The sequence below is a fragment of the Pituophis catenifer genome, unplaced genomic scaffold, assembly GCF_029215685.1.
Source record: "Pituophis catenifer annectens isolate HBS135680 unplaced genomic scaffold, rPitCat1.0.hap2 SCAF_4, whole genome shotgun sequence".
In the NCBI taxonomy this organism is placed as follows: domain Eukaryota; kingdom Metazoa; phylum Chordata; class Lepidosauria; order Squamata; family Colubridae; genus Pituophis; species Pituophis catenifer.
This window is the reverse complement of record NW_027256884.1, coordinates 123,583,639-123,609,560: the sequence shown is the minus strand read 5'-3', so window position 1 is coordinate 123,609,560 and position 25,922 is coordinate 123,583,639. Positions and strand designations below refer to the sequence as shown.

General features: G+C 44.8%; 2 protein-coding genes across 10 annotated transcripts in view; one reads left to right on the top strand and one right to left on the bottom strand.

Annotated features, from left to right (window-relative positions):
- The window catches only part of CCDC83 (coiled-coil domain containing 83), a 29,656-nt gene extending 13,596 nt beyond the window's left edge, over positions 1-16,060 (top strand). Inside the window, exons 6-10 of the mRNA XM_070944036.1 lie at positions 353-421; positions 3,912-4,033; positions 6,635-6,699; positions 11,812-11,987; positions 15,884-16,060. Coding sequence (XP_070800137.1) covers positions 353-421; positions 3,912-4,033; positions 6,635-6,699; positions 11,812-11,987; positions 15,884-16,060 — 609 coding nt within the window. The remainder of the gene's footprint in view (positions 1-352; positions 422-3,911; positions 4,034-6,634; positions 6,700-11,811; positions 11,988-15,883) is intronic.
- Positions 16,061-20,826: 4,766 nt separating this feature from the next.
- The window catches only part of PICALM (phosphatidylinositol binding clathrin assembly protein), an 86,684-nt gene continuing 81,588 nt past the window's right edge, over positions 20,827-25,922 (bottom strand). For 8 of the 9 annotated variants that reach the window (XM_070942934.1, XM_070942932.1, XM_070942935.1 and 5 more), the window contains 2 exons: positions 23,949-24,051; positions 20,827-22,422 (listed from right to left, as the gene is read on the bottom strand). In XM_070942934.1, coding sequence (XP_070799035.1) covers positions 23,959-24,051 — 93 coding nt within the window. In that variant the 3' untranslated portion in view covers positions 20,827-22,422; positions 23,949-23,958. The remainder of the gene's footprint in view (positions 22,423-23,948; positions 24,052-25,922) is intronic. The other variant, XM_070942936.1, reaches the window with a different exon arrangement.

Genomic DNA, 25,922 nt, shown 5'->3' with positions numbered 1-25,922 from the left:
TTAATGACCGCAGTAGTCACCTTACAACCGCAGTGTTCACTTAACAACAGCTGCAAAAAAAGGTTGTAAAATCAGGTTGGGTGACCCAATTTATGACCATCATGCTATATGACCATGATGGGCGGGCTCCATTATGGTCATAAATTGAGGACTACCTGTATAACATGTCATTAGCTGCTAAAAGCATCTTCTGGGAAATTAACGGGTGTAGAAAAACATCAAACTGACTTGGTATCGTGTGACATTTTTGACATATGCCTTAGACATATCCTGTCTAAACCTTTGTGTTTCTTGCTTCCTTCAATGTAAAGAATACAATTTTAATTCTGGGGTACTTGGATTATTTTCCCAGAATGCTGTTAAGCACATTGACAAGATCAGCCGCAGGGAGATTAAAGAATACGAATGGCTAAAAGAAGAAGTAAGTTGATTTCTGCAGGACAGAAAGCAAATGGAAAGCAGATCCTTTGCTGGCCAGGAGGTCGAATGGTTGCAGAAAGAAGGCTAAGGGATCAACTGAGGATCGGGGCCCATATTTTGACTATTAAGTTTTGCAAGACAGAAATGAAGGCTAGCAAAATTACAACCACATAGTTAGAGGCATGGTGGTTAGAATGCAGTATTGCAGCATTGCAGGCTAACTCTGCTGACTGCCAGTAGTTCGAATCCAGTATAGGAGGCTGACTTTGCCCACTACCAGGAGTTCGATCCTCAATGGCTCGAGGTTGACTCAGCCTTCCATCCTTCTGAGGTCAGTAAAATGAGGACCCAGATTGTTGGGGGGCAAGAGGCTGACTGTGTAAACCGCTTAGAGAGGGCTGTGAAGCACTATGAAGCGGTATATAAGTCTAAGTGTCATTGCTATTGCTACCTGAACAACAGTGCCTCAAAATGTTATTTTAAATTGGGTGTACGTTTGTCTAGTTCTCGTTGCTTTTGAAAAATCACCTAAGCAGGAAAGAAACTTATTAGTACAGATAATCCTCAATTTACCACCATTTGTTTAGTAACTGTTCAAAGTTACAACGGCACTGAAAAAAAGAAACTTATGACCGGCTTTCACACTTAACGACCATTGCAGCATCCCAATGGTCACGTAATCAAGAATTCAGACGCTTGACAACTGGCATATATTTATGACAGTTGATCTCTCCCAGGATTGTGTGATTACTATTTGTAATCTTCCCAGCCAACTTCGGACAAACAAAGTCAATGGGGAAAGCCAGAGTTGCACTTAACAACTCCACGATTCGCTTAAGAACTACTGCAGGGATTTTGTTTGACATCTGTGGCAAAAAAAATCGTGAAATGGGACACAACTCACTTAAAAAGCATCTTGTTTGGGCCCCGTTGTGGTCGTAAGTCGAGGACTAACTGTACTAGTGTAGAAGTCCATCAGGAGATCTCAGGGCTTTCATTGGCTTCCTTGTAATTTTCAAGAAGCTTACAGGTAGTCCTCGACTTATAGCAGTGACCGTTCAAACAGCACTGAAAAAAGTGACTTACGACCATTTTTCAGACTTACGACCATTGCAGCATCCCCATGGCCATTGGATTTACATTCAAATGCCTGACATCAACTGACTCACATTTATGATGGCGGCAATGTCCTGGGTCACGGGATTCCCCTTTTTTGTGACCTGACAAGCAAAAGCCAATGGGGGAAGCCAGATTCACTTAACAACCGGGTTACTAATATAACAACTTCAGTGATTCACTTGACACATGTGGCGAGAAAAATCAAGCAAAACTCAACAGATTTCTCCCTTAGCAACAGTGATGGGTTCCTCCCGGTTCGGTCCGGTTCAGCCGAGCCGGTAGCGGTGACGATATGATGTCACCGAACCGGTTCTCCCCCCCCCCCCGCCCACCCACCCTCCAACCCCCCCACGTTATTCTTACCTTTTATTTGGTCCCACCCCCAATCTATTGCTGCCTCCTGAGTCCCAGCTGATGACTAGACGGGAAAAAACTGTTTAAACTCTTGCCGCGGGGCTTCAAAGGGCCGTCCTACAGCTGATCAGTGTTAAAAGCAAACAAATGAGTCGGGTCGTAAGTGCAAGGACTGGTCGTAAGTGCGAGGACCTTCCAGAAATGACTCTGACCAGCTAGCCACGCCCATCTAGTCACATGACCTCCAAGCCACATCCACAAAATAAGCCACGCCCACAGAACCGGTAGTAAAAAAAATTAGAACCCACCCCTGCTTAGCAACATAAATTTTGGGCTCAGTCGTGGTTCTAAATTGAGGACTACAGCATGTACGGATGTGTTCGTGGGATTACCAAGGCATTAACCCAAGGGAGATTTTTTTCCCTTTTGAACCATCGTGTAGATCCTGGCCTTGCCTGACGGCTCTACTAGGGGGCCCTTCCAACAGCACCATCTGGATTGTTGAATATTCAGTCCAGCAACATGTAAACATAATCAGTGCTGTGGTTTTGGCTCCTAAGAGTAAAGAATAGGAGGAGGAGGAGTGGGGGGGGGGGCTACTGGCTCCCCTTTTCTCCAGCATCCATCACCTGAGGCAGCTACATCCATCCTTCTGATGGCAGGTTTGGCCAAGATCCCAACATCTCCAGCTAAAGGAGTTTTGGCAGACCTACTTACTGTACATAACCTTCCCATCATGGGGGAAGAAATGTTAATGCAGAGTGCAGAAGAAAAGGGGAGCCAAAGTAATTAAGGCAGGAGGCAGACAAAAGAAACTGAAAAGTCAATTAGCAAACTAAAATAATTCTGACTCCCAATACCATCTCCTATATCTGTCTGGATCTTCTCTCTCCTTGAAAGCCAGTCTGATTTCTGCTAAGTCCCTAGGCCTCTTAATACGGTATGTTTTGTTAATTACCCTATTTTTCGGAGTATAAGACGCACCGGAGTATAAGACGCAGCTTAGTTTTTGGGGAGGAAAATGGGGGGGGGGTGGAAATCTGCCTACCAGGTATTCATCTGGCTAGCGTCCTTAGTCTAGTCAGCTTCAGCACATTAGTTTGCTGGTTTTTTTAATCCTCTGCTTGGGGATAAAAAACAGCTTCTAAGGCACAGCTGAGAGGAAGCAGCAATGAGAAAAGCAGGCAAAGCTGGGGTGGGGGGAGGAGATCGCTTCACTCGGCTATCGCCTAGTTAGGGCTGAACAAAAGCTTCTAAAGAACAGCTGAGAGTCGGAGCAAAGCATGGAAATCGTTTCACACGCTAGCGCCTCGTTAAAGCACAGCGGAGTCGAGGGAGCAGTCAAAGCTGGGAAGATCGCTCGCTAGTGCCTCGTTACTACCCGTATTGGCACAAACTGTATCGCTTATACAGTTTTTAAGTAATGTATTCCCACTGCGTTTAACTGTCACTTCCCTATAACAAGGTGAGAGATGTTTGCTGTTATACTCAGCTGTTTTTGCTTCTTTTGACAAATATTCATTCCTTGGACGAGGCCATACTTTCTACCATCATTTACATCAGTGGTGGGTTGCCCCCGGTTCAGACCGGTTCGCAAGAACCGGTAATGAAACTGGCGGGAGGCTCCATCCACCGACCTGGACGTTATCATAAGTGATCTGCGCAGAAGTGCACGCACGCTCCTGATGTGAATTGGTAGTAAAGGTAAGTAGAACCCACCCCTGATTTACATGTCCTAAAATTAAACGCTCATGGAGACATCCCACATCCTTGTTTTCTTCTTTGTTTAGTATTGGAGCATTCAGCCAAGAGTTCAGATGACCTTCCCGTCTTTTCCTTGCTTTCTTCCTGCTTTTTCTACATTCAGCGAGCAACCTTCAACTCCATTCTTGAACAAAACATTCTGCATTGTGAGCCGACTCATTTTGGAGAGAGAGAGAAAAATGAGGCAACTGTTTTGTTAAATTATGCGTGTAACTTCTTAGAACTTCAGAATTAGGTTTCCTGTTTTATGGCAGGTTGAAGCTTATCGAAAGGAAGTGGATGCTTTAGAGGAAGCTGTCAATGAACTGGAGAAGGAAAATATCTATCTCATCAACAAACTGTTTGAGCGGAGATTGCAATTTCTTAAAGTACCCAGGTAAAAAAGGCTCCGTGTTATAACTTTAGCTCGCTTAACTGGGTTGTTGACAGACGAGGAATCATCAGTGAAATGCTACCAGTTCGCACCGGTTCGGGCGAACCGGTAATGATAAAAAATTACCGGTTTGAGTAAAGCGGTAGTAAAAAAAAAAAAAGCTACCAGTTGGTCCGAACTGGTATTTCCAACGATCAGTTGTGCTGCACGATTTAAAATTGCTAGAAAGCAGGAAATCCTGCTTTTTAGTGAATCTAAATCGCGCGGCACAGCTGTTCTCCCCCTTGCTGTTCTACTTACCTTCCCAAGACTCCTTTTTCCGTGCAAAGCGTACATGTGGCGTGCACTGCACATGCGTGCATATGTATTTGGTGCACACTGCACATGCGCGGGCAGCAAACCAGTGGCAAACTAGGGAGGATTTCACCACTGCATTGAATGCAATGAGTTATGGTGATTCTTTTATTAATTTTTGATTCATTTTTTTTTCCATTTTAGCGCAGCATCCACTTAGTTGTTCAGCATGGGGTGGGAATGAAGAAACGTGACTAATTGTGTAAGCAGGTTAAAAATGCGTTATCTGAGCATTGATAATGTGAGACAATGTATCTGGGAACATGGGCATTGCAATCTCAGCTTCTTCCTGCAAAAACGTTTCCTTTACATTACAAGTAGTCCTCGACGTATAACAACAAGTGAGCCCAAAATTTCGCTTGCTAAGCCAGACAGTAGTTAAGTGAGCTTTGTCCCATTTTACAGCCTTTCCTCCTCCCTCCCCACTGTTAAGTGAATCACTGCCGTTGTTAAGTTAGAAACATGGTTGTTAAGTGAACCTGGCTTCCCCATTGACTTTGCTTGTCAGAAAGGCGTAAAAGAGGATCACATGACCCCGGGACATGGCAACCGTCATAAATACAAATCACATGTCTATGAAGATGCTGCAGTGGTCATAAGTGTGAAAAATGGTCATAAGTCATGTTTTTCAGTGCTGTTGTAATGTCGGTCACTAAATTAATTGTTGTAAGTTGAGGACTACCTGGAATAGTTTTTTTTTTATTTAAAACTCCACAAAATCCTTCTAAGATATAAGAAGAATGTTTTAAACAATGCTCCTTATTTGTGCAAGCAGGCATAACCCAATAATCGGCTAAATTTTTCTGGCTATGGACCTAACCATTTTATTTTATTTTTCCCTTTAACCTCACCCCACCCCCAGTAATTACTGAGTAGATATGACCAGTGATTGGTTTCAAATATTTTTACGGCCGGTTCTGTGGGCGTGGCTTGATTGGCGTGGCTTGATGGGCATGGCAGGGGAAGGATACTGTAAAATCTCCGTTTCCTCCCAATCAGCTGGGACTTGGGAGGCAGAGAATAGATGGGAGGGGGGCCAGTCAGAATTTTTACTACCGGTTCTCCGAACTACTCAAAATTTCCGCTACCGGTTCTCCAGAACTGGTCAGAACCTGCTGAAACCCATCTCTGGGTATAACAAAAAGGTGAGACCAACATTTTTAGTTGTTTCCTGCTGCTCCCTTTTTCCAAAGGTAACTTTTGAAAAAAAACTAAATGGATCTTTTGAGAATCTCCAGATATTTTGAATCTAACTCCCATCTGTCCTGATAAATTTTGTGGTTGAAAGCAGGGGAGAAATCCAGCAGGTTCTGACAGGTTCTGGAGAATCGGAAATGGAAATTTTGAGCAGTTTGGAGAACCGGTAGCAGAAATTTTGAATAGTTCGGAGAACTGGCAATACCACCTCTGGCTGGCCCCAGGGTGGGGTGGGAATGGAGATTTTGCAATATTCTTCCCCCAGAAGTGGGGAGAGAATGTGGATTTTGCAGTATCCTTCCCCTGTCACGCCCACCAAGCCACGCCCACCAAGCCACACCACGCCCACCAAGCCACGCCCACCAAGCCATGCCCATAGTTTAAAAAAATGGATTTCACCACTGGTTGAAAGAAATAGGTGACTGAAAACCTCTGGAGATTGCAGGTTTCTTCAATAGAAAAGGGGAAATGCGAATGCTTTTTGGTTAGCATTCCTTGACTTTTCGTATTGTAGGAAATTTTTCTTCAGTAAAAAAAAACCAGGGGTGGCTCCAAACTTGGCAATTTTTAAGACTTGTGGACTTCAACTCCCAGAATTCCCCAATCCACATGGCTGGCTAAGGAATTCTGGGAGTTGAAGTCCACAAGACTTAAAAGTTGCCAAATTTGGAGACCACTGCTATAGACCAAGGTTTTTCAAACCCAGAATTTCCCAGAATTGAAGTTCAATTTAGGGGTGGGGTTTTTTTTGGTATTTTGGAGTCAAGGTTGTTTTTTTCTTTTTTGACCTCCTGTGGATTTCTTGAACTAGTCTCTGCCATTTTCTTGCCAAGGTTTTTTTGAAAGTGGTTTGCCGTTGCCTGCATCCTAGGGCTGAAAGAGAGGGACCGGCCCAAGGTCATCTAACTGGTTTCGTGCCTAAAGTGGAACTGGAACTCAGTCCCCCAGTTTCTAGACAGATGCTTTCACCACAACCTGACTTTCGCCATTGTTTTCTGGTGGGTTACTGTTACGTATTTTGGTGCTATTTTTGCTATGATTTGCATTTTCCAGGAAGCTGTTTCTTACTCAAGGAGCTGGCTTGAAGATTCCTGAAGAAAGCATTGATCAAGAAGAAGGTAGTTATCTCTTTTTGTTGTTGTTGTCTGAATCAGATTGATCTGCCTAAATCTCGCAGCTGTGACTTATCAAAGAAAGGCACTTGAAGTAGTAGTGGCGAAGTTGGAGAATGAAGCCGCCATCCTGTCTTCAACGATATTTTATTCATTTTATATACTATATTTTTATTTATATCTCGCCTTTATTGTTTTTATAAGTAACTCAAGACAGTATGCATACTTAATCCTCTTTTCTTCTCCTACTTTCCCTACGATAACAACCTTGTGAGGTGAGTTGGGCTGAGAGAGAGGAACTGGCTCAAAGTCACCCAGCTGGCATTCGTGCCTAAGATGGGACTAGAACTCACCTGTCTCCTGGTGATTGACCCAAATTCACTCAGCAGAATTTCATGCCTAAGGTGGGACTAGAACTCACCATCTCTGGGAGATTGGCCCAAAGTCATCCAACTGGCTTTGATGCATAAGGCGGGACTAGAATTCACAATCTCCTGATTTCTAGCCAGGTGCCTTAACCTCTAGACCAGAGGTGTCAAACTCGATTTCATTGAAGGCTGCATCAGGGATGTGTTTGACCTTGGGATGGCCCAGGGGGCATGGCCAGGGGGCCAGCGATGGGTTTCACATTTTATTGCTACCGGTTCGCCCCACACGCGCACACTTGCTTCACGCACACCTTTTACGCATGAGGCCAGCCTTCTGTGCATGCGCTTTGCTCGCACACATGTCTTCTGCGCATGTGCCCGGCCTCAAAACCGTGCCTAAATAGGACGGCATAGAGCCTGGGTGGCTGGGTGGACCCACCCGCGATCCCTGCTACCGGTTCACCCAAACCGGTACGAACCGGCTGAATAGCACTTCTGCAGGGGGCGTGGCCAGCTTGACATCACTCATGTCGGGTTCCTGTGGCCCGAGCGCTCTGCCAGCAAAAATGGGTTCCTGAGCTCCGTTTTCCGCTGCGACGGCCTCCTGCAATGCATGCGGCCCTCGCAAACTCCATTTTTGCTGGCAAAGGCACCGTGAGCTGGTCGTTTGCTTTTTTCAGGGTGGCCCCGTAGGCCGAATCTAAGCACCCCACGGGCTGGATCTGGCCCGCGGGCCTTGAGTTTGACACCCCTGCTCTAGACATAACTGATTCGGCAGCTTCCAGATAGTTACAGAATTCCCATTCTTAGCCTGAAATTAAGGCGAGTTTTTCCAAAACGGTCAACATCAAGGGTTGACCCAGGATGATCTCTTTCTTGTGCTTGTTATTAATATCATTCATAGTATTATTACTTAAAGGAGTATTTATTACATTATTTTCTTATTTATTTATTTATTTATTTATTTATTTATTTATAATTTAATTTATATACCGCCCTTCTCCCGAAGGACTCGGGGCGGCGTACAGCCAATTAAAAACACAAGATACAAACAACAGTTTTAAAATAGTTAAAAGTATTAAACAATTTCGGCCCGAATTTAAAACCCAAAATTTAAAACACCCGATCTAAAATCATTTACATAGATAGCCCTGCCTGGCGGAACAGCAGAGTCTTAAGGGCACAGCGAAACACACGGAGGTCGGAGATCTTGCGTATTTCCGGGGGCAGTTCGTTCCACAGGGCAGGAGCTCCCACAGAGAAGGCCCTTCCCCTGGGTGTCGCCAGCCGACATAACTTGGCCGATGGCACCCTGAGGAGTCCCTCTCTGTGGGAGCGAGTTGGCCGGTGGGAGGCTACTGGTGGCAGAAGTCGGTCTCGAAGGGGTGGGTTCTACTTACCTTTACTACCTTTACTACTTCGCAATGGGAGCGTGAGCACCTCTGCGCATGCACAGATCGTCCATTATGGCATCCGGGTGGGTGGGCGGAGCCTCCCACCGCTTTTACTACCGGTTCGCAAGAACCGGACAGAACCGGGAGCAACCCACCACTGAAATAGCCAGCCAGAAAATTCTGGTCTCTTTTAATGTACAGCTGTTACTCTTGGCTCAGTAATAATACTGTTTCTTTGAATCCATCCATACTGTCTCTATACCGTCTGCAAAATTAGACAGTCTTTGGCTGCCCCTCAATTATCTCATCTCTGACTGGAATACGGTACGCTAGTATGCTTTGAATGGTTTGATTTCCATGTTTTAATTTTTTAACTGTAATAAAAGATTTATCGATTGAGATGCGTTTTCTTACATGCACTTTCACTTTTTCTGGCAAACAAAAAGGACATTTTGGCATCCTGTACACTCGACTGAATACTGTTCCTTCTTTTCCATGCTTGCATTATCTAAATATTTGTAATATCTAAACGCCTGTCCTGATTACTAAACTTGAAAAAACAAACCTCTCGCGCCCCCCCTCCCCCCAGTTTCAAAACTGAAGGGAAAGAGGTTTTTTTTTTTTTTTTGAGAATTGTGACATAGGCAGAGAACTTGGATCAATAGTAGTAATCATGAGAGGGATCTTGGAGTCCTCATGCAGGGGTACCCAACCCCCGGGCTGTGGCCTATTTGGAACCAGGCTACGCGGAGAAGCATGGAGGAGCACAAAACTGTACCCCAAAGGGTACATCACTTCTGCGGTCTGGTACCCTTCTCCTGCGCCCCCCCCCCCCCGCAGCCAGGCCACAAAGCCACAAAGGTTGGGGATCACTGTCCTAGTGTACGGTCACTTAAATATGAGCCAACAGTGTGTGGTGGCAGCCAAAAAAGCCAATGCAGTCCCAGGCTGCATTAATAGAGGAATAGAATCAAGATCACAGTAAGTGTTAATACCGCTTTAAAGAATAGAACAGAATTCTTTATTGGCCAGGTGTGATTGGACACACAAGGAATTTGTCTTGGTGCATGTGCTCTCGGTGTACATAAAAGAAAAGATACATTCGTCAAGAATCATAAGGTACAACACTTAATGATAGTCATAGGGAACAAATAAGCAATCAAATCATATTAGGAAACAGTCAATATAAATTGTAAGGATACCAGCAACAAGGTTACAGTCATACAGTCATAAGTGGGAGGAGATGGGTGGTGGGAACGATGAGAAGATTAATAGTAGTGCAGATTTAGTGAATAGTTTGACAGTGTTGAGGGAATTATTTGTTCAGCAAAGTGATGGCGTTCGGGAAAAAACTGTTCTTGTGCCTAGTTGTTCTGGTGTGCAGTGCTCTATAGCGTTGTTTTCAGGGTAGGAGTTGAAACAATTTATGTCCAGGATGCAAGGAGTCTGTAAATATTTTCACAGCCCTCTTTTTGACTCGTGCAGCATACAGGTCCTCAATGGAAGGCAGGTTGGTAGTAATTGTTTTTTCTGGGGTTCTAATGCCTTGGTAAGGCCACACTTGGAATATTGCATCCAGTTTTGGTTGCCACGGTGTAAAAAAAGATGTTGAGACTCTGGAAAGAGTGCAGAGAAGAGCAATACTGCAGGTCATAGGTTGGTGTTTTTTTAAAAAAATTTCACCTGTAAAATTCTTCCCTTCCTTTCTATGGCCTATTTGTCACCAATCTCAAGCTTGTAGGCATTTCTAAGAAAACAAACCCTTCCCATGAATATTTGAAGCCCATAAATCGTAAAAAAGTTAATACTCCTTCAGCAGGAATTCCTTTCAGAAAGAACTAAAATCTAAAAGTTTCTTCCTCCCACCCTCCCATTGAGAATAAAGACATCGTTTCCAAAATCCAGTGATGATACAGATATATCATACCAAACAGAGGATCTGAAAATCGGAGCTTGTATATTTTTTTACAGCACGCTACGTGCCTTTTTTTCAAGCTAAAGACCCCAATATGATAAATTTTCTGAGTGGACAGTCACTTCAATATGAGCCAGCAGTGTGCTGCAGTTTCCAAAAAAGCCAACCTAATCCTAGGCTGCATTAGCAGTGGGATAGAATCAAGATCACATGAAGTGTTAATACCACTTTATAATGCCTTGGTAAGGCCACACTTGGAGTACTGCATCCAGTTTTGGTCGCCATGATGTAAAAAAAGATGTGGAGACTCTAGAAAGAGTGCAGAGAAGAGCAACCAAGATGATTAGGGGACTGGAGGCTGAAACTTACGAAGAACGGTTGCAGAAATCGGGTATGTCTAGTTTAATGAAAAGAAGGATCAGGGGCAGGGGTGAAATCCAACAGGTTCTGACAGGTTCTGGAGAACCGGTAGCGGAAATTTTGAGTAGTTCGAAGGAAATTTCGTGAGGAAATTTTGAGTAGCTGGCAAATACCACCTATGGCTGGCCCCAGAGCGGGGTGGGAATGGAGATTTTGCAATATCCTTCTCCCAGGAGTGGGGAGGGAATGGAGATTTTGCAGTATCCTTCCCCTGCCACGCCCACCAAGCCACACCATGCCCGCCACGCCACGCCCACAGAACCGGTAGTAAAAAAATTTGGATTTCACCACTGATCGGGTGATATGATAGCAGGGTTCCAATATCTAAGGGCCTGCCATAAAGAAGACGAGGGGGTCAACCTATTCTCCAAAACACCTGAAGGCAGGACAAGAAGCAATGGACGGAAACTAATCAAGGAGAGAAGCAACCTAGAACTAACGAAAAATTTCCTGACAAAATAATTATTAAGTAGAATGACCCACCTCCAGAAGTTGTGGCTGCTTCATTGCTGAAAGCTTTTAAGGTCACTCACTTGTCTGAAATGATACAGGGTCTCCTGCTGGTGCAATGGGTTGGACTAGAACAGGGGTCAGCAACCCGCAGCTCTGGAGCCGCATGTGGCTCTTTCATGCCTCTGCTGTGGCTCCCTTGTTGCTGGTCGGCTCCACAATTGATAGGGCTTTCAGTTAGGACAGATAGAGGAAAAAGGATGCCGCACTAGGAGGAGACTCTATGGTGGGGGAACCGGACTTCCGGTCAACAGAGGAAAAAGGGCGCCACACTAGGATAGGGGAACCGGACCTCCGGTCGGCTCTAGAATTGAACAGGGGCTTTCGGTTAGGACCTTTGTGGCTCTTTGAGTGTTTAAGGTTGCCAACTCCTGGATTAGAAGAACTTCCAATGTCCCTTCCAACTCTGTACTTTCTATGTTTGTTACATTTCTGTAATGAAATGTAAAATGGATTGTGAGGAATACAACCAAAAAATAATAATAATTTATAATTTATTTTATAAAAGCAGAGGAAGAGGTGATGTCAGCAACGGAGCTGGTCATTTCTGTGGACCCAGTGTCGAGCGAAGAGAGAAGGGAATTGGGGAAGTCGTCGATGGATGACTTTGAAGTGGTTTATTTGCGGGGAATGTCCAAAAATGAGTTTCTACCTCCTCTGCTGTATGAAGACACAAATGACTTCAAGGTAAAGATTTATCTTCCTCTGCTAAGATTCGGTGGTGGAGTGGGAAAACTAGATGGGTTGAGAATTATGGAAGTTCAGTCTCTCCCTTTTGGACAGATTTGCCTCCAGAAGCTGTGAATGCTCCAACTCTGAAAGTTTTTAATAAGAGTTTGGACAACCATTTGTCTGAAATGGTATAGGGCTGTGATGGTGAACCTATGGCATGCGTGCCACAGGTGGCACACGGAGCCATGTCGCCTGGCATGCCAGCTTAGCTCCGGCACGCATGCATGCGCCGGCCAGCTGATTTTTGGGCCTTCTGGGCCCACCAGAAGTAGGGAAACAGGCTGTATCCTGTCTCCAGAGGGCGAACGGGTGGGGAGTCTCTGGAGGCTGGGGACAGCAAAAAAGTCACTTCCTGTCCAACCGGAAGTTGGGAAACGGGCTGTTTTGGGCCTTCAGAGGGCCTCCGAGGGGAGGGGAAGGCTGTTTTTGCCCTCCCCAGATGCATAGAGAGGATTTGGAGTCAGGTGAGAAAGAAAAACGGGCCTACCGGGCCATCGCGTGCCAAGAGCCGGGGGGGAGGGGGGTTGCATGCACGGGGCGGGGTGCATAGAATTATGGGTGTGGGCACATACACACATTAACCTCCCTCGCCCCCCCACTCTTTCTGGCACACAATGGCAAAAAGGTTAGCCATCACTGGTATAGGGTTTCCTGCCTAAGCAGGAGGTTGGACTAGAAGACCTCCAAGGTCCCTTCCAACATTCTATTATTCTGGACGACACTGGATTAGGATTAATAAGAACATTAGCATGTATGTTGTTGGAGATGCAAGTCCAGTAACCCTGACTCTTCATCTCTACTGACCATCCCAAGGCCAGAGGACCAATGTTTTTCAACCTTGGCTACTTTAAGATGGGTGGACTTCAACTCCCAGCATGCAGCATGACTGGGGAAATCTGGGATTGGAATTTGGCTGTCTTAAAGTGGCCAAGTTCGAAAAACATTACAGTAGTGGAAACCTTTTGGGAAAAGTGTATTTTTGAGGTTTGATGGCTAATAACACTACTTTTTTTTTGGAGTTTCAAGATAATCCTATTCCACTGCTGGAATGGCCTGGGAGTAGCCCAGACCTTAACCCAATGGAAAATCTATGGAGCCAACTATAGAAACTTGTTAGTCAGAAGCGACCCAGCAATAAAACCCAGTTAATAGAAGCAGTCCTTCAATCTTGGTTTTTATTTATTTTATTTTATTTTATTTTATTTTATTTTATTTTATTATTTATTTATTTATTTATTTATTTATTTATTTATTTATTTATTTATTTATTTATATTTCTATACCACCTTTCTCCCGTAGGACTCAAGGCGGTGTACAGTCAAGAAAAATATACACAAACATCATAAAATTGCTAATTAAAATTATTATTATAACATAGTTTGGCCCAATTAAATAGAACCTAAAATTAGATAACATTTTAAAAACATTCACATGTTCATATGTTTAGCCCCGCCTGTTGGAACATCAGGGTTTTGAGGGCATAGCGGAAAGCATGGAGATCAGGGATATTTTGTATCTCAGGGGGCAGTTCATTCCAAAGGGTTGGAGCCCTCACAGAGAAGGCCCTCCCCCCGGGAGTCGCCAGTTGACATAATTTGACTGACGGTACCCTGAGTAGTCCCTCCCTGTGAGAACAAACTGGTCGGTGGGAGGCTGTCGGTGGCAAAAGACGGTCTCGTAGGTACCCAGGTCCTAAGCCATGGAGCGCTTTAAAGGTGATAACTAACACCTTGAATCGTACTCGGAAGACCACCGGGAGCCAGTGCAGCTCGCGTAGGAGAGGTTAGAACAGCTGCAGAACTAAAAAACTTGGTTCGCTCCATGGGAAGACGTAAGGCCATCATTCATGCTAAAGGTTACCCAACTAAGTATTAACTGACATGGTGATAATTTTTGTATATCTCGTTTTTTTCTACGTGTTTCACTTTTCTTCTTTATACTGTAACTGCTGTTCTAATAGCTAAACCTTCATAAAAGTTACTGCATTACATTCTTGATTAAATTATCTTTCCATTTATATATAATTTTATAGGACTACTCCAAAAGAAAAAGTGGTGTTATTAGCTAGTTTTAGAAAATACACTTTTCCCAAAAGGTTTCCACAATTTTGGCCACTACTGTATATTAGATCCATGCCTAAGATGTTAGCAAGGGGCACCTGCCTTCCAGGTCAAGGTAGGTGGTCTTCTACTGCCATAAAAACCCTACAACTTTTATTTTCTTACATACTGTAGAGATTAAAACAAACAGCAGAAAAGATTACCCTTCTACAAGGAACGTGTCTTCTACCTCTTTTATTTTTCCAAGAATGCTTGAAGGCAACTTAGCAAGGCTGACTCAGCTTCGTCTTGCACCCTTCCTAGAATGTCTTCATTATTTGCAATATACAGGTAGTCCTTGACTTATGACAATGGAGTCCAAAATTTCTGTTGTTAACTGAGTTTTGCCCCATTTTACGATCTTTCTTGCCACCGTTGTTAAACTGAATCGTTGCAGTTAGTTAGTAACCTGGTTGTCAAGGGAATCTGGCTTCCCACATTGACTTTGCTTGTGAGGTGGTCGCAAAAGGGGAACACGTGACCTTGGGCCACAGCAACGGTCATGAATATGAACCAGCTGCCGAGCATCTGAATTTTGATCACTTGATCATGATGGGGAGGCTGTAAAGGTCATAACTGTGAAAAAAATGGTCGTAAGTCATCTTTTTCAGTGCTGTTATAATTTTGGTCACTAAATGAGCTGTTGTTAAGTCGAGGACTACCTGTATTTCCCCAGTCCTTACTCAGCCTTCTAAACAGTGTGTAAGTTACTAATGACAACCACTGCCTTTTTTTTAATAAAATACTTGATTATCCATATTATTTACACGCATGGGGGCATATGCACGTTAAGTATAAGGAGTGGGTTTAGGGCAGGGGTGTCAAACTTAATTTCATTGAGGGCCGCATCAGGATTGTATTTGGCTGTGGGGGGGTGGGGAGTAGCCGGGGTGGGCATGGCCACCTTGATATCATTTGTTTCGGGGGCGCCTGTAGTGGCCCGAGCGCTCTGCCAGCAAAAATGGGCTCCTGAGCTCCGTTTTCGGCTGCGACTGCCTCCGGCAACCCTCTACCAGCGAAAACGGGCTCCTGAGCTCCGTTTTCGGCTGTGACTGCCTCCGGCAACCCTCTGCCAGCAAAAACGGGCTCCTGAGCTCCGTTTTCGGCTGCAACTGCCTCCGGCAACCCTCTACCAGCGAAAACGGGGCTCAAGAGGGCTGCCCGTGGGCCTCCTGAGCTCAGTTTTCACTGGCAGAGGCACCATGGGCTGCCCCTTCACTGTTTCCAGGGCGGCCCCACAGGCGAGATCTAAGCATCCTGCAGCCGGATGCGGCCCCTGGGCCTTGAGTTTGACACCCCTGGTTTAGTGGAAATTGGGAGTTATTCAAGCATATTTGAAAAGGACGCAGTGGCGCAGTGGCTAAGACGCTGAGCTTGTCGATCAGAAAGGTCGGCAGTTCGGCGGTTCAAATCCCTAGCGCCGCGTAACGGAGTGAGCTCCCGTCACTTGTCCCGGCTTCTGCCAACCTAGCAGTTCGAAAGCATGTAAAATGCAAGTAGAAAAATAGGGACCACCTTTGGTGGGAAGGTCACAGCGTTCCATGCGCCTTCAGCGTTTAGTCATGCCGGCCACATGACCACAGAGATGTCTTTGGACAGTGCTGGCTCTTCGGCTTTGAAACGGAGATGAGCACCACCCCCTAGAGTCGGGAACGACTCTAGCACTTATGTGTGCGCGGGGAACCTTTAGCGTTACCTTTTACAAGCATATTTACCACCAAATAATCCCATCCTCTTTTGTTCCAAATCAAGGAATATAAGGAGCTGGGTCCTTTGGATGTGAAATTAATGTGCGCCGTGGGTGAAAAGATGCCAATTCACGAAGACATCAAAGAAATGCCCAGCAAAGCTCAATTGGAAGAGAGGTACGACCCAAATGAACCTTCACAGCACATCACTTACCGTATGATTAAATCTGTATTTCCTTAAAAATTGAGGAAGACAAAAGTCCTTTCAGTGACTTTGGAGTGTTTTAAGATTCCCTTTCGGCGCTAGCGGTCGTTGGCTTGCATATATGAAAAAAGGAAGAAGAATTAAAAATATTGGCTGTTGATTGTTGAGGCTTTTTTTTTTTTTTTTTGCAACTGATCTACAATTTAGAGAGATTTGCGTTGGAGGCACCCGGAAAGAATACATGTTGTATTGTTGAGTTCCTGTCATTTGTTCCCATCAGATATAAACTTGCTTGTTACGGAAATGGAAGTGTATGAATTGTTTATGTCTGGTTGGTAGATGATAACTTCCAATGTAGTTTTTATTCTCTGGGTGGTCTACAAAAAGAGGAAAGCTTTTTTTATTCTCCCCCCCCCCCCAAGTTCTCAGCTTTCAAATATTACCGTGTTTTCCCGAAAATACGACCCTGTCTTATATTTTTTTTGAACCCTGAAATAAGCGCTTGGCCTTATTGCCATGCGCTCAAAAGCCCGATTGGGCTAATTATCAGGGGATGTCTTATTTTGGGGGAAACAGGGTAAGAAAATCCTGCCGTTTTCTAGAAGATGAAATGAAAGGGCTGGATTTCTATACTTGCATTTGTGTCCCATGTTCCTACTTTTTGGTAGTTTTTGACAAATGAATAACCAGTCCCTAGCTATGCTTGACATGCCATATTTTTCAGACGCACTGGAGTATAAGACGCACCAAGATTTCGAAGAGGTAAAGAAGAAAAAAAAAAGTTTTTGCCCTCCCCGGGCTCCAGGAGCACTCTGCAGGCCTCCCAAACCCTCTGTGCGTCCTGTTTTTGCAAAAAATGGCCCCGGTTTTGCAAAAAACGGGATGCGCAGAGGGTTTGGGAGGCCTGAAGAGTGCTCCTGTGGACTGGGGAAGGCAAAAATGCGATGCGTGAGGGGTCTGGGAGGCCAAAAGCAGGCCCATTTTTTGCAAAAATGACCCCGTTTTTCACAAAAATGGGGCACACAGAGGGTTTGGGAGGCCCGCAGAGTGCTCCTGGGGGCTGGGGAGGGCAAAAAAAACAATTTTTGCAAAAAATGGGCCAGTTTTTGGCCTCCCAAACCCCCCACGCGTCACGTTTTTGTGAAGTGGTATACCTTTAAATATTTTCATATGGAAAATGATTTCCATCAGAAAAATAGGGAATGACCAAACCTAATTTGAAAGTCACAACGCTCAACAGAATCACTGGAAGTACTAAGTACTTAAAAACCATATTTTAAAGTTTTCCATTAAATGAACTACTCAGAATTCGCAACTCCCAAGTAAAGGTAATCTTCAACTTAACAACCCTTTTGTTTAGTGACCACTTAAAGTTACAACGGCGCTGGAAAAAGTGACTTATGACCATTTTCCCCACAGCATCCCCATGGTTGCGTGATCAAAATTCAGATGCTTGGCAACCGACTCATATTTATGACGGTTGCACCGTCCCTGTGTCATGATCCCCTTTTGCGGCCTTCCGACAAGCGAAGTCGAGGGGGGAGCCAGATTCACTTAACAACCGTGTCACTAACTTAACAACTGCAGTGATTCACTTAAGAACTGTGGCAAGAAAGCTCGTAAAATAGGGCAAGACTCACTCAACTGTCTCACTTAGCATTTTAGGCTCAACTGTGGTCATAAGTCAAGGACTACTGGTATTTCTCTAGTACAAAAATTCACATGCATTCATTTTATCAGAATAGACTTAAATAAAGGGACAGGTTGAAGCAACACTTGCTTCAGTTTATGTTTGCTGATCGCACGACACAAACTGTGCACATCGACAATATAGGCATGACGATGTTAACACAAAATGACACAAAAAACTCCCAGATATCATAACGTTGAGAATTTCACTGTCTCAACAAGATCATTGCGGTTGCAATAAACCTCTGTCATTTCAGAATGTTGTCCAAATGGAAATTTTATCCATCGTTATCAGATTTTTTTTCTGAAATGAAATGGAATCCATTATTAAATCAATGTAAAACCAAGCCAAGAATTGTATTAATTGGGAAAAATCTCCTTTTGAGTTGTATATGGCTGATTCTCAATCATCCAGGTCATCGTTGTCCCAAAGATGCTTTTCCAGAAGGCACCTGGATTTTCTTGGGGGTTTTTTCCCTTGAAAACTGAAGAAGCTTCTCTGATGTGAAGCAAAATATTTTGAGTTCAATTCCCAGAGACAGGTATCTATGTGATTTTATTTGTAGTTGGTTATTGCCCAGATGTGGGGTTTCTTGATATTCTCCCATCCAATATAAATTATATTTGAATCTGGCACCTACAGTACATGTTAAGTGCCAAATGTTTTTCCCCCCTCAGAGTAAATTAAAGCTTAGAAAAATCAGGAAAAATAATCGTATATTAGAAAGTAATAGTGCTCAATGCGGAAAGTAGCTATTTCTAAAGAGAACAACTGGGTGGGTTGACCAGGGGCAGGCTTGCGTTCGAGACCTGGTTGCTGCCATGCAGTGGGGCGAGCTCCTGTCACTCACTTCAGCTCCTGGCAACCCAGCTGTTCAAAAGGCCACATATAGATAGATGGGTACCTCTTTGGTGATGTCATGGCCCTGTTGGAGCATGAGTCCGTGGAGGGTGAGCTGGAGCTGACGGAGGTCGAGGGGGTGGCCTTGTTGGCTTCATAGGAACGCGGAGAGGAGCAGGACAAGGCAGCCCCAGGTGTCTTGGGCGGCTTGCCAGCAGGGAAAAATGGGACAGGATGACCGAGAGTGGGGGGGGGGGGGAAGAGAGGGCAGGCAGTGGAGATGAGAAGCAATGGAGCTCAAGCGCCGAGCAAGGACTGCCCCTCCTGAACCCCGAGCACGGAGAAGCAGGAGCAGCACAGGCCGACCCAAAGACTCGGGAGGAGAGCGTCCCGCACCTCCTCACAAGACACACCTGGAGACTGAGACTTAAGGAGATGCTGTAGGGAGGGGTGCTTATCTGGAACAAGTGCTGAATTCGTGGAGTTTTGTGTGCCATTGCCCACATCTGGAGTTCGCTGGATTTCTTGCTTTCTTGCTACTTTGCCTCACTGGACTTCTTGCCTTGAAGCTGTCATGCTAACAGCGTTTTGCTGGACTACTAGCAGACAGAGGCTGCTGGAGGTGTGTGTGTGTGAGTGCTTTGGTCCTGGACTTGCCATAAAAGTGGGAGTGTTTGGGGGAAAGTTGGAGCAATAAAGGGAAGTTCGAACTATCAGCTGGCTGTGTTGCCTCCATGCTGTTCTGTCCCTGTCTCACACACGCACCCCCACAGACAGGCAAACAGCTAAAGAACTCAGCCGACAACAGTTTATCTGGTATCAGAATTGGCAGCAACTCAGTGGCTGGCTGCCAGGTATTCTTTACTCACGAGGGGGGAGTTTCTCCCTTCGTCCGGGAACAAAGCCAATACACAATAATCAACAAAGTCCAGTAAATACAAAGGTCGTCCGATATCCGTTTTTTGCTTGTCACAGAGCAGAACCGGCCACCACACCCTCTTTTATACCCTGTGGGGTGTGGTCCAGTGACTCAGCCTAATCCCTGGCACGCCTCTTCTTCTGTTGCGCACACTGATCTCTGTGATGCTGCCGAGGATCCAGCCAAGACTCATCTCCCTCATTACTGTCCACCTGTGGCTGCGTGGACGTGCTTGGCCCCGGCCCTATCTCTTGACCTTCGGCGGACACCAAAGGCATTGCCAGAGAGGAGGGTCCTGGAGAGGGAGGCCTTGCCAACTCCTCTCCTTCACTCTCAGAGTCCTCTCCTGCCGATAATACAGGCTCAGGTAACGGAGCCACAACACATGCCTTGTGTTCTGACCTAGGCTTCCTTAGAGATTAAACAACACAAATTTAGTCCCGGCAAACCTCTTTAATTCATACGGCTGTAAATTACTTTCATTTACAGTCCGCAAGGCTTGATAAAGAGTCTTTCAGAGGAAGGTTATCAACACCCACCTATCTCACATGGAATGCTGCCCAAGAGCTAATTTCCAGACGCAGGGCAAGGCCAAACTTGGCACAGAGTCACAAATAGTATTTTCAAATCTTGAATTGGCCAGATGAACTAATTGCTTCCTGCAAAAGTTCACATCCTCTTCGCTTCTCTTTTATGTCTTATGGGAGGGGCTAATCATTTCCAAGCCTTACTCCCAAGTCGACCCTGTTTCCTTAATTGTTCTTGTCTCCTGGCAACTCTGCGCATGCACACACTAGGAACAGGCTCACGTTATTCTTCTGCCTCGCTGATGTCAGATTCCGGAGACAGCAAAGAATTACCAGATGGTCTTGGCCCCCTCTCTGCCTCCGACTCAGAGCCATCGTCTGAGTCTTCCCTAGACTCCAGGACTGGCCCATGTTGCTCCCCAACCTCCTCACTTGTCTGAATTTGCTGCCAGTTCTGCTGGTGGGCCACACCACCTTGCCCTGGGTCATCACAGGTGAGTAACTTAAGGGGAAACACAAAAGGAGCCCCAACTGGGCGCCTCCTGGGGAGCGATGACGTCACCAGTTGATCCCTTCACCACAGAAGTGCTTCGGTGCTTCTGACACAGAAGTCTAGTATAGCTGTCTGTAAGTATTTGCAATAGTTTAGGACTATTCACGAAGGCCTCTGTCCAAAAATCAAACACAGTATTACTTGCAGCAGCTGGTGAGAATTTTTCTTCTCACTTACTGAATTTATACAGTAAACTAAAAGTTGCTATTTTTGCCCAACATCCTTACAGAAATAAACTTCACACTCTCAGATTCATACCGCAACTCAAAAAGGTTTGTGGAAGCTGCACTTTATTTGAAAATCCACCTTTTTTGCTAACATACATTTTTATAACATTTTAAACAAAAATAGAATCTGCAGAGACAATGCAGCAAATATGCTTAATTCATGTACAGAATTGCTTTCATGCCCCAGACTATCCTCCTTTTAAGGCCCCAAATGCCACCTAAACCGATAGGATGTATTTACATATAGCACCGATCCACAGTGCTGTTTTCAAATTCACCAAAGAACAAAAAAGGATTCCTATGCGCTGAGAATCCAGGGCACCAGGAAGCCATCCCGAAACAAGATTCGATGGAGCTTCCCCTGGAGAACTTCATGGTTGAGTTGCCCATTAGCAAAGACCCTACTTTCCCTTCTGAGATTTTCATTCTATTTCTTGGTACATGATTCAAACACAGAAAAGAAGTCGTCTTTTTTTTTTCCTGTCCCCCTCCCCCTCACATAATACACCAGAACTGTCCGTAGTTGGTTGCTTTTGTTTTGTTTTTTCTTTTATACAGAGAAGGAAAGTCTTTGAAAGTGAAAGCAATTCCTCACATTCATTTGGAAAAGGCTGTTATGTCAAGTGTAAGATAAATGGCATGCCAAGCACAAAGCAAGGAAAAGCTTTCTCAAAGCACCGAGGAGGACGCCTGGTCGAAAAAATACCATGCTCCCACCAGTCAGTTGTTCCCCCCCCCCTTCCCCAAATCTTGAGCAGAACTGGCAGCTTCGTCTGTCGATCGCTCTTAATTCCTGGAGGGTATTCCACAAGGGGCATTTTTCGAGACCTTGGAACGTGCCCAATATTCCGCATGGCAGGAGTGTGGATTGAGATTTGTCTAGAAATTGTTCCGGTGGATGGAAAAAAAAAATAAAAAGGAGACGAACTCTAACGGGAGACCCATAGTATACATCGGCGTTCGATTCTCCAGAGAGGAGGAGGCTTTGTGATACATTTGTTATTTTAAACGGATAATCATAAATAAATACAAAACAATAATACATAAAGGAATGTCTATGCGAACGGAATATATAATTCGGTTGGGGGGGGGGTTTGTTCTCTTTTTTAAGTTAAAACTTTTCGGCATGGAGTCTAAGGTTGGTGACGAATGGAGAGAGGAGGCTGTAGAATAAAAAGAGTTAGGATTTGATCCTCTAGAGAAAAGCCACTGAAGTTAAGGAAAAAACGAGGTGTCCCGCTCTTCATTCCAAAGAGCACTTTCCAGAACACCAATTAGCAGAATAGGTAGCGTCTTTCATAGGTTACCAATCAACAGTTATAAAATCGGGGACGGGAGTTACTAACATGTTAAGTTACCGCGGGAAGAGGGGGGGGGAATAGAAAAAAGATCCCACACCAAATTTGTGGCAATTCTTGGCTTTATACCACGCTGCAGGGTGCTGAGATTTCCTTAGGTTGGCCGAGAGACCCGCAACTTCGTTGTGGGCTTTGCATGATTTGAGTCTGTTCTACTGGAGAGCTGGAGAGACTTCCGTTTGGACTGAGCTGCAAAAAAAGGGTTGGTCACTTGAGCACATGTGTCTTTCTGGGATTTTTTTTCTCGCTCCGCTCCGTGTCTGGCATGATTACATAAACTGGATCTGAGGAAAAGAAAAGATGAAATCAAGATTAGCTTGTCGATAGAAGAGGATATCCATAGCTTGTGAACAGTGGGGGTCCTTGGTGCTCGCTGAGTGGGGTTGTTTTCTTGTTGGAAACGTTTCATTACCCAGCTTGGTAACAGCATCAGTTGCTGCACTGATGTAACCTAGTTGCATGATGAAACATCTGCAAGAAAGCAAAGCTCGGAGCGCACCAAGGAAGGTCACAGACCATCTTAACAATGTTAGCACACAACTCTGTCTTAATTTCTTCTTATGTCATCCCTTTGCTAGCCACATGTTTAAAACCTAAAGGAAGCCTCCAAAGTATCTCTGATGTAGCCAACATCGTTCTACAATCATCATCTCTTATTAACAACCCTATAAGCCATTGCGGGGTGTAGTCTGGGCAACTGAATGGAGCTAGCAATGTGTTTAATGGCCGGATGCCCTTCCTGTCGCCAATGCGGAGTTTTGTTCAGCAAATATATTCTCATTGTGCACAGAGAAGAAATATCTGCCTCTACTTAGGATTGAACTCACAGCCTCCTGATTGTGAGGCGAGAGCTCCACCTCTAAGCCACCGCACCACTCCAACATCACTCTACAAGGAAGGATAAATTATTGGAGAGAACTGCTCTATGTCACACAAATGTACAATTGGTTTCTATTCAACAAGGGATGGAGGATGTGGCACAGCCATGACAGCTGTTTTATTTATGCCACCCTTCAGCCCAATATGGAATTTAAAATACAGGTGGCAACTTTGACAGATGCAGAAATGGAAGTACAGGCAAAATGGGGCAACTCCTCACAGCACTAGAGAGGGCAACAGAGTCAACTGTAAATTGTAAAATGGCTTTATGGCAACTGCAACACAAACTGGGTCTCTAAAAGTAGTCATTTCCTTTCAAAGGCCATGGTTGAGAGACTTTAGACTTAAAATGTAATGCGAAACAAATCCAAAATCCAAAAAGGTGATGGAAGGGCAAATAAAAAAAAATATACATTCTTCTGGGAACCCAGTAACACGAGAAAAAGATTTAATACTTGGAGAATGACATTAATACTTGAATCCAGCCATTTACAATCTCTGTGTAGATCTATTTGATATGTACTCAATATACACAACTGGGGAGATTCGGGTCTTTGGGACATGGGGCTCACTTATGATACCCGGGAACGTAGCAAAAGAGGCATCTCAAGATACCAGCCGCTGATTCTGATTCAGAGGTCCCTCCACATCCAACGTACAAACCTGTGTATTTTATTCTTTTCAACCAACATTACATTGTTTTCAGGAGTTTTAGTGGCAATGCTGCTAAAATTTTGCACCCTCGGGAAAGTTTGCTGGAGCTCATCCAATCAAATCATTCAAGCAGGCAATTTTACAGAGACCTCCCCAATGTGAACAATATTTTGATGTGATCGTGGCAAGGAGGGCCTCCCCTCTGTGACGACAAATGGGTTGTTTTCTAGCAGCCGACATCCTCCCAACCCCCACCCCCAAAATGAACATGCAATACCTAAAGGATCCTACAAGAAATCCTGCAGGGAGACCTCTGCAAAGGGGTCCTTTTCTGAAGGTCTGTGTGGACTCTGAGTGGATGGGCTGGAGGCGGCAGACAGCTGGGAGAGAAGATGGCAGAAAGGGAAAGGGAGAGAAAGGGAAAGAGAGAGAGAGGCCTCAATGACAGAACCAGGAAGGCAGGAAATGTAATGATGGAGAAGGCAGTTAGGAGAAAAGGTAGTTACAGCTGAGGTGGACTGGTTAAAAGGAAAAACAGAAAAAAGAATCATGGCATGAAAAATACCATTTGTGCTCCAGTGGTATGGTAGATGTCAAAAAGTAAAGATAGCACTAGCAATAGCATTTAGACTTATATACCGCTTCACAGCCCTCTCTAAGCGGTGTACAGAGTTAGCATAATTGCTCCCAACAATCTGGGTCCTCATTTTAACGACCTCGGAAGGATGGAAGGCTGAATCAACCTTGAGCCTGGTGAGATTCGAACTGCCGAACTGCAGCTAGCAGTCAGCTGAAGTAGCCTGCAGTACTGCATTCTAACCACTGCACCACCACGGCTCATAGATTTCCCCTAGAAACAGGGAATTCAGTATTTGGATTGACTGGCAGAAAATGCTGGCATCTCAGCCACTCACAGGTGGTCCTCGACTTACAACCATTCTTTAGTGACTGTTCGAAGTTAGAATGGCACCGAAAAAAGAGACACGACTTGCTTTTCACGTTAACGACAGTTGCAGCTTCCCCGTGGTCACGTGATTGAGATTCAGATGCTCGGCAACTGGCGTGTATTTATGACGGTTGCAGTGTCCCAGGGTCATGTGATCATCATTTGCGACCTTCTGACACGCAAAGTCGATGAATGGGGAGGCCAGGTTCACTCAACAACTGGGTTACTAACTTATCAACTGCAGTGATTCACTTAACAACTGTGGCAACCTAGGTTGTAAAATGGGGGCAAAACTCACTTAACAAACATCTCACTTAACAATGGAAAGTTTGGGCTCAATTGTGGTCGTAAGTCAAAGACTACCTGTATCAGCAATAAGGGGGCTGATATCAACCTGGCAACGGATTGGTTATCTATTGTGCTCCTGAGTAAATCCACCAAAAATGGATGTTAAGATTAGCAATAGCACTTAAAGAGTTATATACCACTTTACAATGCTTTACAGCCCTCTATAAGCGGCTTACAGAGTCATCATTATTGCCCCCAACAATCTGGGTCCACATTTTACCCACCTCGGAAGGATGGAAGGCCGAGTCAACCTTGAGCCTGGTTGAGATTTGAACTGCCAAATTGCAGGCAGCCGGCAGGCAGCAGAAGCAGCCTGCAGTACTGCACTCTAACCACTGAGCCACCGTGGCTCTTATACAATGGAGTTAACAATAAAGCATTGCTTATTTTGCTTTCGTCCCTTCAAGGGGACTATCTGCTCCAGCTCTTGCTTTTTTGGTTTTATATTGAGGATTCTTCACGTCCAGTGGGTAAAATTCTCTATTTAAATCACAGGCAGAGACAGTGTATCAACAAAAGGCCTTTCCAATCACTTCCCACCTTTCACCGTAGCCTAAACTATTCGGCCTACATGTGTGTGTTTGTACAGGAAAAGGAGAATTAAAAAAAAAAAAAAAAAGTTCAGATATAAAATTCTGGAAGGGAAGAAGTTTTTTTAAAAAAACAAAAAACAGAGCAAGAATTACAGCAAAGTGGCAGAGTTCCTTCTCCTCGTCTGGATGGTTTCCAGGCTCAGCATTTGGCAAATCACGTTAAAAGGAACAAATGTGCCTGAAAGATTTGCTGCCAGACAGAATGAGCTGCGTTGGACAATATTTTCATTGCCAAAAGATACAACTCATGATTCCTTCTGGGAATCAAAGGCTGCAAAAGCTGGGTAGAGCTACACTGCACGGAGTCCTCGAGTTATGACCGTACTGGAGCCTGCCCCATTATGGTGGTAAGTCCTGACCAGCA